This window comes from Semicossyphus pulcher, unplaced genomic scaffold (assembly GCF_022749685.1).
Source record: "Semicossyphus pulcher isolate SPU_LCO1_2020_fin unplaced genomic scaffold, fSemPul1.0.p SCAF_7, whole genome shotgun sequence".
NCBI lineage: Eukaryota > Metazoa > Chordata > Actinopteri > Labriformes > Labridae > Semicossyphus > Semicossyphus pulcher.
This window is the reverse complement of record NW_027211748.1, coordinates 1684951-1699264: the sequence shown is the minus strand read 5'-3', so window position 1 is coordinate 1699264 and position 14314 is coordinate 1684951. Positions and strand designations below refer to the sequence as shown.

The window sequence follows — 14314 nt, the reverse complement described above, 5'->3', positions numbered from 1 at the left end:
AATGAAAATATATGAGACAAAGACATGACCTTAGGTAGCTTGACGAGAAGTGTTAGAGACATCCTAATCCGGTTTCTAATCAGGTGTCTTTCATGTTTCATTAAAAGATAGTGACAGTCAGAGTCTCTGTGTCTGTGTCTGATAAAAGTTCAGTGTATAGGGTTCTGAGAAAATGTCCTCCCTCTGCACACCAGTCTGTGGCTGTAGCCTGATAACAATGAGCAGACCCACCTGCCCATCCTAACCCATTTCAAGTGCACACGTTTACAAGTGGACAGACTCACGAAGGACAATACACAAAGTTGGTGAAAATAGTGGTAGCTGTGTGGTCCAAACAATTGATGCTACAACCTTAAAACTAAGAGCTCACCACTTACACTGTAAACAGTTACCTTGCATATTAACAGTGATGTACTGGCAGCACGGTCGCCAGCCAGCTACTGTATCTCAATTTACAGCAACTACTGTAATTATAATGTAATACATTTAACAGCATGTGAAATCTGAATTAACACAACACTCTGTTTCTTCAGTTCATTAAGACCCCCTTTCTTGCTCTTATTTTACCTCACATCCCTGTTGCAACTACAGCAGTGATCTTACACTGAGGGCTCTCTAAGTCAACTCTGTGTGTCGTATTTGTGTGTCTCCTTTTAACATGTATTCTCATTTTCCCTTTGCTGTGCTCCAGATCACCTCTCACCAGCTTGTCTGTCTCCCTGCATGTTCCCTTGTTCAAAACCACTCACCACCTGCTACATCTAGCACACCACAGCAGTCTTCCTCGTCCTGCTACACTGCCATCCTGTCCTCCGCTCAGCCAGCAACCTCCTCTCTCATCCCATCTCCATGTTTTGCTCATCTCCCAAAATTATCCTCTTAATTTACCCAGATTTATTATTATTATTATACAATACAATCCTACACTGTTTTGTTTAATTATTTTTTTTTTGGCATTTGCCTTGATCTGATAGGACAGTGAAGAGAGACCGGAAATATGGGGAAGAGAGAGTGGGGATCACGAGCAAAGGGCTGACGAGGGCTTGAGTACAAGCCTCTGTATATGAGGCACATGCTCTACCAACTGAGGCACCTAGAGCTCTATTGATCTGACAAAGTTTAAACTCATTCAGCATTTTATATAGGGCTGAGACAAAATATCAATACAGCAATATATCGTCGTCCTGACTTACGCAATACAATTATCGTTCGGCTAGCAATTTACAAATATAAACAGATTTCTCTGCGATTTTGACTCACCGCATCACTACTTCATGACTCCTCGCACTGGCGCTTATGAGTAGATAATCAGATATCGTGATGTATCATTATATGATGTGCAATATATTAATTATTACAGAATCGCTGTATCGTGATATTCATTTGGTATGCACCAAGTTAGTTAGTTAGTTTTTTTTCATCGCACATTTTTATGCCTCTCTGCGATTACAGCTATGGTCACTCCCATACTTGAGCAGGAGCATGATATCTCAGGGATTTTTTAAATTTGGCCATATCTAGGTCCACTTCAACTCAAGGATCTACCAATTGAATTTGGAGTTCAAAGGGTAAGGTAACTGTCATCTCTCAAATAAAAATATCTGTTTTTGCTATGATTCAAACAGTCATAAGATCATTATGATGATCTTGTGTAAAATAATGAAGGCATATTTGTACCAAAAAAGTCAAAGGTCAACTTCACTATGACATCACAATGTCTTAGATAAAGTTTTCTGGTCATTATTCCTGTCCCATTCCTGTGAACAAGATATCTCTGGAACCCCTGGAGAGAATTTCTTCAAATTGAGCCCAGTCATCCATTTGACCTTAATGTTTGAACTGATAAGAATTTGGTGTTCAAAGGTCAATGGTCACCATGACCTCAAACAGACAACAATCACATGGTCTGCAGAGAAACAGAAAGACACTCTCTGGTCAAATTTCCCTCCTGTGAATGACTGTGGTGTGACCGTTTCATGTATGTCTACTTATCCTGTTGTTTGCTTTTAGGATAATGTAGTCTTTCAGATAATTTCAATATGCAAGTATATATCCCGTCCTGGCCACAGTTACACTGTCAGTCTGTGGGAAACACTGATGGAGGTTAACTGCACCTTGACTGGTTGGCTGAGGGATACAACTGTGAGGCTGTAAATGTAGTTTAACTTGTTTCTGTCTTTGAATTTCTCTCTTTTCTTTCGCTCATCAATCAACCCTCACATCCATCACTCCAGCTGAGACACTGAGGGAGACAGACAGAGTGGTTGTTTAATGGCCAAATGACCGACAAAGACCATCCAGCTAATGGTTTGTGATGATGACAAAGGACTGTTGGTGGAGATGCCAACAAACAGCCAAACAGTGTTATGTAATGCAATCACTAGCCAACATCAATCAGCCCCTGCCAAATGCAGCAGCACTGTTTGTGCTTCTATTTGTATAAAAAACTACACTTCGTAAAGTCTTAATGTGAAAAATGTATCATTTATCTAAATTAGAACATAACATCCAGTACACGTAAAATCAAGTCAAATTTGAGTCTCAGGTCTGAACACTTGCAATAGCTTCATGGCAATCCATTTAATGGTTGTTGAGATATTCAATATATGATATGAATGACGGACAAGCAGACAGACCACTATAGCTAAATGCTACGCTGCTAGCATGACTAAAAATACAATTTCTGTGGGAAACATATGACACAGTTGGCCAAAGTGCTGTACACACACATAAAAACACAAAAACAGTTAAAACAATAGAAGACAATAAAAGCCAGCATCTCAAACAAAGCCAAAGAGAAAAAATGTGTTTTAAGCGAGGATTTAAACACAGGAAGTGAGTCCACCTGCCTAATGTGCAAAGACAACTCATTCCAGAGTTTTGGGCCAGCAACTGAAAAGGCTCGGTCCCCTCTCGACTTCCTCTTTGTCTTTGGGACGACAACAATGACTGATCTGCTGACCTGAGGGAGCGTGAGGGGGTGTGAGGGAGCGTACGGCAGAAGCAGGTCAGACATATACTGAGGGGCAATTTACACTGAACAAAAACATAAATGCAAAATTGGTAACACTTTACATTAAGGGTACAATTTATATACTTAAGTAATGCTTAACTAATGCATGACTCATGATGATTAAATGCATGAATTCATGCATCATGAATTCCAGTTGCTCACCATTAAGAAATGATGAAGTCACTGTGACTTTATGTGATTAGTTTACACTGAATAGATCAATTAAGGAATGTTAACGCACAGTTACTTCATACATTGATTGATATGCAACCACTTACAAAGATGTATTACGACGTCACTTTACTTGGGGGGGCACAAGTCAAGGAAGTAATGGGGACCTCGTGTGAAGTGATGATTTAGTTACAATGAACTCAATTAGCAAATACTGCCTTTTAGTGAATGTTCATGGAGAAATCATTTACAATGAGTATTAATCCATGAGCAATTCAACAGCATCCACCACAGACAGAACTTTATTTTCTAACTTGCACATTTTCTAACATGCTACCCAATGTTAGCATGCAATGCTAGCTAACGTTAACCCACAATAGGCTTTGCTGGGTTAGCCTATGTATTGTGTCATTTGTGTCATATTTGCAGTAGAACAAGTGTGAGTTTATTTGTCATATGCTTCACAACACAACAAGTGTCCACCGCAAATACAACAAAAATGACACGATACATTGGCTAACCCAGCAAAGCTAATCTGTACTGGGATAATGTTAGCTAGCTTTACATGCTAACATTGGATAGCACGTTAGAAAACGAGAAAGTTAGAAAACAAACTTACCGAGTTCTGTCTGTGGTGGATGCTGTTGCATTGCTCAAAGCCTGAATTAAAGCCAAAACAGCCCTTCCAGTGTTTTGGGATAATTAGCTGGCAACAGATTGAGGAACGCGAGTAATACAGGCTTCAGTCATTGTTGGTTAGAGGCGGCTTGGGCTAGAGCTTTTATTTTGGTGTACTTCTAACCGGCAGTGTGATTTGCATATTAGCTAAATATTTAGTTTTATCAAGCACATTTATATATAACATTCTAAATATTATATCTAAATCTAAATGTTAAATGTTACTTGTTGTGTAAGCATTTGACAAATAAACTCAAACTTCTACTACCTATTCTTTTATATGACACAAATAACACAATACATAGTGTAACCCATCAAAGCTTGAGTTAACGTTAGCTACCGAGCAACTCACGCCTTAATACTCATTTGAAAATGATTACTTCATGAACATCACTAAAAGGCAGTATTTGCTAATTGAGTTCATTGTCACTAAATCATTACTTCAAAAACTCCAAGTAAAGTGACGTCGTAATACATCTTTGTAAATGGTTGCATATCAATCAATGTATGAAGTAACTGTGAGTTAACATTCCTTAATTGATGATCTATTCAGTGTAAACTAATCACATAAAGTCACAGAGACTTAATAATTTCTTAATGATGAGCAACAGGAATTCATGATGCATTAATTCATGCATTAAATCATCATGAGTCATGCATTAGTTAAGCATTACTTAAGTATATAAATTGTACCCTTAATGTAAAATGTTACCCAAAATTGTTTTTGCTCCTTTTTCATTAGTTTAAATAAAAGATCTCAAACTTTTTCTGAAAGCGCTGCTGACAAATAACTTTGAATCTGTTTAAGGAATTCTTCTTTGCTAAGATAATCCATCAATCAGATAATCTTGTTACTGCAAGATGGCGGCGCCCGTACTCAGCACTCCTCGAGTTGGTGTCCATTTATCAGTTGTCTTCCTCTTCTTCGGCCGTCACGAGGTGGAGAGGACAGAGTATGTAATGACCACTGCTCCAGCCTCAGCTTCCAACAGCCAGGCATTCATCATACAGACAGCTGAGGTCACACACGCACTCTGTAACATCAATGTACAGAAAGCAGCTGGCCCTGTTCCAGGTCGAGTTCTCAGGGACTGCTGAGTTAACTGAGGTATTCACAAACAAGTATAACCAATACAGCAATAACCAGTCTAAACACAGGCCAATAGCATGGACACCTGGTATCATTAATAGCCTTGAGAGACCAGTCTTCTAGCACACCAAGGCTGCTCTCCCACCCACCCTGGACCCACACCAATATGCTTACAGAGCCAACAGGTAAATGACTGTCGCCATCTCCACTGCCCTCCACACTGTACTGCTCCAGTTAGTACAACAAGAAGCATAGCATAGCACACGGCTGCTCTTTGTGGGATAAAGTTCTGTATTTAACACAATCATCCCCAGCAGACTGGTCTCCAAGCAGTCTGATCTATAGGCTTCAACAACATCTGCCTTTAGATAAAGGACTTCCTTACAGAGCGGCTGCAGGCAGTCAGGATGGGCCCCATCACTCTTCCCTCTGTCACTCAGCACAGGGGCCCCACACGGCTGTGTGCTGAGCCCCCGTCCGATACTCTCTGTATACTTATGACTGTGCACCAACCCATCACATAAACACAGTCATAAAATTTCCAGACGACACGACAGTGGTGGGGCTAGGAGATAGAGCATGATTATGAAACAGGTTTTCCATGGGCAAAAAACGGATGTGCACTTTTATGGGAAAACGTGAAAAAAATCGAAATTGTACAGAATGTTTTTGTTCGCCCTCGTCCTAGAGTTGAAATCTAAAATGCGTTGGTGTCTGAAAACAAACCCCATGGTTTACAGAAACACTACAGAAAGCTTCATGCTCGAGTCATAAAATGCACATTACCTTTCATGTATGATCTGCTCTGCTCCTTTTCAGTTCTCCACCCTCTTATAATTGTTCATGTGTGATGAGGAGTTGTAAGAAAGAAGGAACATTTTACACATAATGAATTTATGAGCCCCCTAATGAGTTTTTATTGACAAAATGATTTATTGATTAATGGCATATTTTCACACAAAACATTTTTTCATCTGTAATGTGACTATGAGTTGTGACACACACTTTAAAGGGTTACTGCTGTTTTCACAATAGCCACAATCTGAGAGCCGTTTTTCATAGCATCTGTATGACATTGATATAAAAGCTAAAAAGTAGCATTGCAGTAGTCTCTTATGAATACATCATCATACATTATTTTCATTCTTTCCAACATTTAAATTCTTTCTAACATGAGTCAACATCGTTTAATGCACTGTGGTGGTAGGCAGGTCTTGTTTTCATAAAAACAGTGACACTTGTACTGTAGGGCCACTGGAAAATGGAGTACATGACAAAAGCAAGAAACATCTCAGTTGACTCAGAATTGATGAAGCCCAGCGCAGAGAAAAAAAGTTCCCACTCACAACTTGACAAATACACAGCTTGGTCAGCTGTGCTTCAAACAGCCCCGAGCATCCATTTTGCAGGTGCAGGTTGAAGTCAGCACTAATAAAAATGCAACGTCCCATTAGACATTATTGAAGCTAGCGATAATAATGAAGCAACATGAGTCTGGATGTGCAACAATAATGAATAAGTGGTTCATATTGGAAAATGGGGGCAGTTTGGTGATGTTTAGGTTCCAATTATTTGCAGATAACGATCATGGTTTGGGTTTACAAAAGGACTAACATATGTGTAAGTAATGTAACTAACATCTGTACGTTAAAAACATACAATTAATGTATGCTTATATAAGAAATCTTACTTACCTAACTCATGTAACTAACACACTACGTTATAAGATTAATATTCCATGTCATGTAAATTACAACGAAGGCGCCTTTGATAAAGAAGTCAACATTAACTATTGGTTTCACGAGGGAAACTAACCCCGGTCTCCTTTGTTAGTTTGACCCATCCATCACCCCTGACCGCCAACCCAAAGTGGACATTCAAGTGCTTCATTCTGTCACCTGATTTCAACATCAAGACCATAAGCTAGAGGACAGCGGCATGAAATGACAGCATCATCTGGCAGTTTGGGGCCTCTGACGAAGCTGCTATATTTGACGTGTTGGGAGTGAGAACAGACTGAAAAAAACAAACAAACCTTCTACTGGACACTAGTGTGGACACCGCTTCAGGTAAGATTGTCCTTCACAACATACTGGAACCTTCCATAGCATTGCCATCATGAGGTGATTTTAATTCCAACAATCTACTTGCATAGGAGTGCCAGCTGCTGGGTGGTGGCCACAGTGGACGACTCAACAGCCACCACTGTAAAATGTCCAATCTCAGTAAGATCACTTTGTTTCAAACTAAAAGAACGAGGCATCAATGAAACATGAGCTTACACAATCTGAGCAGCTGTCTGGTGCACAATGTACAATACAATTAAATGCATAGAAGAAGCTTCAGGAGGTCGATCAAGGCATTCAGTGTCAAACACAGTAAAACCTATTTATGTTTTTATATGGATTCATAAACTATTATTATTAGAAATATTCCTGTTGACTGAAAGTCCTTATTTTCATTTACTCTCTGCAACTTTTGCAATAGATTAAACAAACAAAAAAACATTTCCAAGGAGACTAATGGTGTCAGGTTGAGCTGTAGCTTGGGTTGGAAATAAAGTATAAGATAAGAGCATGGATATGTGTGGTTGAGGGAGCACCATGGAGAGCTGAGAAAACCATAAAACACTGCCATACTCATAGTTCAAAGAGAAGAGTTTCTGTGTGAATGAAATTGTCAATTGTATCATCAAGACTTGATATGAATGGTTATTTAGTCACTGGATATGAGACAGACTCTGCACAGGGCCTATGTCTCAATAGTGTCAAAGCTTAAAAATCACTTTTGAACTGTTTATGTATAAAGATACATCCATGTTGTCTATGTCGCAGAAAGCTTAAGCAGGTGGGTGTTTTCCTTCCACTTTAAAGGTGTACGTTTTTGCTAAGGAAACACTGCATATGGAGAATAATTAAAGTAAGAAGGTCTGGGAAATGAGGGACGGATAAGTAAAGGCGCAAGTAAGCTTTGAAGGTTAGGCTGGGTTTATTTGAAGGAGGCACGGACCTGTCGGCCCTTCAGAGGCTGAGGAGGCCGGTAGTTGTCCACCATGCAGCATGGAGTTTCTCCATCTCCACTGAACAGGAGGCCGCGGAACTTGGCCATCTAATGTGGAGGAAAGGACAAGAGAAGGATAATTAAAGTCTCATTCTCTGTGATGAAATGCATTTGCACTAACTGAAATATGATATGTTGTTTAACTCCATTATCACCTTTGTTTCCATCACCACCTGCACCGACTGTTTACTGAGGTTCACTTAAGTTGCTGTTCGTCAGCCCTGAACAACTGATCTCTTAATAAAGCCGTTAAGTGCTTTCATTTATTTAGATATTCGTAGGAGGAGGGCCTCAATTAGCCAGTGTTCTGCTTTTATACTGGGCTCAGAAGCTGCTATCACAGTTTTTGTGGTCACATGCAGGCTACCTGGAGAGCATAGCTTTGCAAGCTACCAATTATTTCTCACTGAAGTCGAGCTAAATCAAAACTACCAAAGGGGGAACTCTGGTTAAGTAACTAAAGCAACAAAGAAAATAAGATCAATCTAGTTAGATCTTTACAAGGATGTGCCTTACCAGTATCTTGTTTGTGGTGCTGAACCAAAGACATACTGTACAATACAACTGTAGAATACCTAAAGGTAAACGCACACACACTCTGTACTGAACTGGGACAAACGCTGTTCACGCAGGCGGCTCCCTCTTCTTGGAATAGTCGCTAAATTATCTGAATCTGTGAAGCTGGTCTCACTGGACACATTTAAAGCGATTCTTATTGCCTCTGATGCCAGGACGTAGACGTAGACATCTGGCTGTAGATGTTTTTAATGCTGATCTTTGTGTTATTTCTAAATTTTTTGTTTTTAAATTGTTAAATGTTGCGATTTATGTCTGAAGCTGTGTATTTGTCGTGCTGCCTGTTTTGGTAAAATATTTTGAATCTTAATTAAACGTTGCTCCTGTTTAATTAAAAGTTTTGTAACATGAGAAACAAATAATTTGTGTGGCTGGAGAAGAAATGTCAAATGTCAAACAGAGTGCTTGTTGCCAAGAAACATTCCCATGAGCTCTTGTATCCCCAGAAGACATCAAGTGCATAGGAGGAAACAGGCACGCAACAGTACAGTAGTGTTCGCTTTACCGCTGCACAGTCCCTGACACTGAGATTAACATCAACTTCAATGTTTGCCGACCATCAGCAATTTGATTTTTAATTAAATTAGCTGCTTCACTTTGTCAAGTTCATCTTCAGTCCAGTGTTGTACAGGGCAGCAGCACCCCCTCCCTGAGGTGGTTATCTCCCATGTGCATATGGTGATACAGAACACAGCCTTCCTAGTTCCATAATGCCCACAGCAGCATTACCCCTCTCATACATTGCCATTTGATCTTATTGTAATGTCATATCTTGGATTATTTTAATTTCCCTAAAGGTTAACTAAGTCAATACACAATAATAACTAATCAAAATAAAAATCTGACATATTGTATTATAAAATTAAGCTAAATTAACATTAATTAATTAAACATATTGACCCAAGACAATCCAAAAAGTACAAACTTAATCTCAACGCTTCACCCCAAAAACTATGTGCATCTTTTAATTCTGAGATATGCTCATTTTTAAGAGTTGACTGCAAAGGTCTTTCGTTTGCTAAAGAAATACACTGTCTACATTGGTATGTGTGCTTTTTGTGATGTTGATTGCTTGAGTATCTTCAATGCTTGAAATCCCAAAAATGGTTTTGTAAGTTATGCTCGATCTACTATTGGATATAATTATACAACACTTATGTGGTGTCACATTTTAGCCCACACGTTACAAAATGTACTGAAGTAATCAAGTGTGTGTGTGTGTGTGTGTGTGTGTATGTGTGTGTGTGTATGTGTGAGTGTGTGTGTGTGTGTGTGTGTGTGTGTGTGTGTGTGTGTGTGTGTGTGTGTGTGTGTGTCTGTGTGTGTGTGTGAAACCATAAAAGAAGCAGTGTAGCATAAACAACATCTCCTCTGGGAGCCGATTAGCCTTTAACCAGCTGATGAATTTCTAGCTCCCACTCAGCTGTCCTTGCAGTTCTCTGTCACAACAAAGGATGTGTCGCACTGTTTGAAATGCATTGATTTATTCATTTCTACATTGAAGATCGAAAAATATCCTCTATATAATCACATCTTATTCATACCCAGGCTTTTTGCAGGGAGAGAAAACTAAGCCTTAAAGCTTAAGAGGGAAAAGCTCATCACCTACTCCATCTACGTCATATGAAGATACAGTGCAGTAACGTAAATTATGTACAGAGATAGTGAGCAAACTGGCCACAGGAGATACAGGCAGTCAGAGTAATCTGAGTGGAACATAAGGCACTCCGGGCTCAGACACGCCCTGCTCTACAGCTTCATCTGTCTTCTTACATTCTTGACCTTGACGATTATTAGACGGACATTCTTACAGAAACCCTACATGAGATGGTCGACAGGTTGAAGACTACAGAGTGTATAAGTCTTCATTAAAGCAATGTAAGACACAGACAGCTCTCTTGATTCTGCAGTAACTGCCTTTCCTTTTTTATTTCTCAGAGTTTCTGAGGCTGAACTATTTTCTTTTCTCATTTTTCAGCTTCCACTGGAGAATTCAGCAGCTCACACAGCTCAGTCAACATAATTGAAAAACTGTACTAAAGCAACATGGTCAACCCACAACAGATGGGCTGCCAAGACAAATGTCTGTATTTAGGACTGCCACAAATACACACATGCTATTGTGAGCACATTCAAGTACACAGACACTTTGCTACATACTTACACTGAAGCACCCATATGACCCACATACCTATATTTAAATTTGATAGAGCTGTGGCTTTGGTTCAGTAGCAGTGTGACCTTCCAAGTAAAGTTCAGCGATACATGTATTTGCTACTTTGTACTGTGTTGCCCAAAAAATCTCCCTTTCTCTATCTAAAGCTTTGTCACGTTTCGGTACCTGTGCAGGGCTGACACTGATCGGCTCCTTGAGGACGATCCAGGTGACACTCTCAAACAGGGGGGGCGTGGTCAGAGAGCCATCATAGGTCCAATAATCCAGAGAACCAGGAAGAAGAGTCTTCGAGTCAAAGTTTGCAAAATTGGTCTGCTTCCCCTGCAGGCACCAAGGAAGGAAGGAAGGAGAGAAGGGAGGGAGTGGCAAAGGAAAGAAGGACGGAAAGAAAGACATTGTTGCTCATTGTTAACAATAACAGAAGAGATGTTAATATTTCCAATGTATCTCTGACAGTATGAACACATGTGTCTTTACATGTGTCTATGTGTTTTTACCTTGGACTTAATGGCATCTAAGGCATCCAGAACTTTCTGCAGCCTGGGGTTGGCAGCACCAATCTGCAGCACAACACAGATACACACAATTAGACCACTAACACTTTTTTCAATAGCATGTTCATTATTTGGCTTTTCACTTACTCTTACGTATAGTCCCACGCAGGGCATGAATACTTAAAGCATGCTCCCTCCTCTTGTCTGTAATACAGTGACAGATACATTTTCTGGTGACTCACCTTGAGGAAGACCCCGACCACAGCGAGTCCATCAGGCTGGCTGGCTGCCTCTCCAAAGCTCGGGTACTTTGTGTTCCAGTGCACCAGGTGAAGCTAACAAGAAAACAGGCCATGTTTGATTTCGAAGGCACAGGATACAGACAGTGTGTCATCCAAAGGCTAATGTGACAATGATGACATTGCATTTTTTCCAAGCCTGTGTGTGTTCAGAAAGTCTTTGTGAAAAATCATACAAAAACATAGGCTGGTAACTTTGATGGGTAGCTGCCTCCATGACTTACTGTCCTCGTCCTAATCTGCTGTGATACTGAAAAATACTTACCATACATGAAAGTAATAAAAACTATTATAAACAGCTTCAACTACTTTTCAAAAACTCCTACCTCAACCAAAGTTTTCCTCCTCCCCAATACAGACATTTATACATTTATTTCCTTCACTCAACGTATTATCAAATCATAAAGGCATTTACTCAATAAAACACACTGAGGATCTGTTACTGTATGTGACTGTGCCAAGTGTAAATGTCCAGTGAGAAGCTCCAGCAGCTTTAGTACCTCACAGGGGAACTTGATGCCGTTGACAGTGTGCTCGGAGCCTCTGTCATCACTGGCTCCCCAGTGGAAATGAAACTGCTTCAGACGGTATGTTCCAGAAATAGGACCTCCAGTCAAGGCTGGAAGGAAGAAAGCAACAGAACAGAAGAAGAAATAAATCATCCACATAAGTTAAGCTGCATATGTAGCCTGTACACTATCCTACAGATTCTTCTTTGTTGTCCAATCTCATTTTTTATCCAACACTAACTGTTTTGTTGCTGTCGTCCTGCCCCTTTACACAGTTCTCTCAGACAGTGTCCAGTTTGAACAACAGACCAAATATATGGAGGTGTATTAGGGTGAAGCAAACGTTCAAGTTATTAGAGGAGGATCATTTTTCTTTTATTATTATGCAATTCTTGAGTAAAGTCCAAATGTCAAGAATAAAATAATTAAAATGTTAAGGATGTAGATACCGACTTTATTCTCAACATTTCAACTTAATTCTCAGAATTAAAAAAATATCTTCCTCTTCTGATATCTCGTCTTATTACCGGCAGCATACTTAGAGTTGAACTTTTCTTTCAGGCTTCCTGTAAAGCCTTATGCCTCTAATACTGACAACCCCAATACTCTTCTGTAGTTCTGTTAAGCATTGTTTTCCACCTCTGTCAGTGAAACTATTACCACAACCTCTGTGCCATAAGAAGTGTAAAGAGGCACTTCACAAAATGAACACAGTCAGTCGTCACAACAGTCATGGTCAGCACTCCTGTGAAAACAATGTTTTCAATGCAATGATAAACTCATAAAGCGTGTATCGTATGCATTAAGAATTATTTGGATTTATGATGGATTTAATTCACATTGATATGTTTTGTTTTTTATCAGTTGCCCTGCTGGATTCATGCAGAGGACACCGCGTGCCGCACAGTGAGGTTAACTGAGCGCTGACATGATCAGATGCTCTTATCTGCATTAAACAGACAGCATGGGTGGAGGCATAAACAACAGACAGATAAAGCTTACTAATACTATTACTTACTGAAACCTATATGTGTTATTTTATTAGACATCATATTTTACTGTTGCATCATAAATAAACGTTGTTGCAGAGATTGTCCAGCTGTACAAAGAGAGTACAAATGTTACTAAGATTACAGCTGAGCTAATATTTATGTAACAACAGAAGGAGCCGAGCTGAGCTTACTGGAACTGTCTGTGTCATCCACAAAGTCCACCATGAAGGAGTGTCCGTTGTTGAGGATGCCCTTGGCGTTGGACGGGTCATACCGGAGTTTCAAAGCCTTCAGAGAGGAGTCATACTGGGCCTCCCTCGGGACGATGTTGATGGGAGACTGTCTTGACCCGTTTCCTACAGGATATTCTTCTCCCCATGTGTCAGGTCCTACAAATAATAATCAAAGAATAAGTAAGATCTGTCAGTGTTAAGTCCTGTTCTAGTATGTTCTTTGATTGGATTAGACACTACAGAAAATCATTATCAATTTCTCTCCCTTTAGAAATACACTACCGGTCAAAGGTTTGGACACAAAGTTAAAGAAGTTGAATTTCATATTATCACTTGTATTCGCCTACTTTTTAAGCAGTTATTTCCATCTAAATCTCCATATTGAATTTAAATACTAAAATAGGCTGTTGAGAACTATTTTTTATGCAATGACATTGTTATTAAAGCATGACAGTTTGGTTAACTGTAATTAAGTGTCTGCACTTCTGCAAACAAAATAGAGGTGAGTGTGGCAGCATGTTCTTAACCTGTTACAGGGAAACCTGAACATCCAGCACCTGGAAGCCGGCTGGATGCTGTGAGCCTCACCGTTAGTTGGTCCGTATCCCCATCCATGAGACATGGCTGCTCCCTCTGTTTGCTATCCTGGTAACACAACACAATGGTTAATCCAAGTCAGTGCAGGTCTTAGAGCGCCAGAAAAGGCGGATGATGCTGATCTGCTAACAGAGTCGCGCTGAAACGCCGCCCCGGGCTTTATAGCTGTCACACCGGTGGGTTTGGCTTGCCGGTGCCTCAGCGGGCCGGTCGGCAGGAGGACGCTGCAGCCATACACAGATGCGATGGCGTCCTCTCCTTGACCTTCCGCTCCTCTTTTTATTCAGAATATTCAGAGGCAGGTTGTTGAATTGTATCCCTGAGTCTCTCCTCTCCTAGCAGGTGATCCGCGCAAATCACCCACACACATCCATCATCCCCACGCTTCAGCCCGCGCTGCTCTGTGTTACATGAGCACAGGTTCAG

General features: G+C 40.2%; 1 protein-coding gene across 1 annotated transcript; it reads right to left on the bottom strand.

Annotated features, from left to right (window-relative positions):
- Positions 1–5858: 5858 nt before the first annotated feature.
- On the bottom strand, positions 5859–14314 carry cahz (carbonic anhydrase). The gene is made up of 7 exons (XM_069684895.1): positions 13880–14314; positions 13250–13447; positions 12058–12176; positions 11501–11593; positions 11262–11324; positions 10930–11085; positions 5859–8060 (listed from the first exon to the last, which is right to left on the bottom strand). The coding sequence occupies exons 1-7, from the start codon at positions 13911–13913 to the stop codon at positions 7941–7943; spliced, it is 783 nt and encodes a 260-aa protein (XP_069540996.1). The 5' UTR covers positions 13914–14314; the 3' UTR covers positions 5859–7940.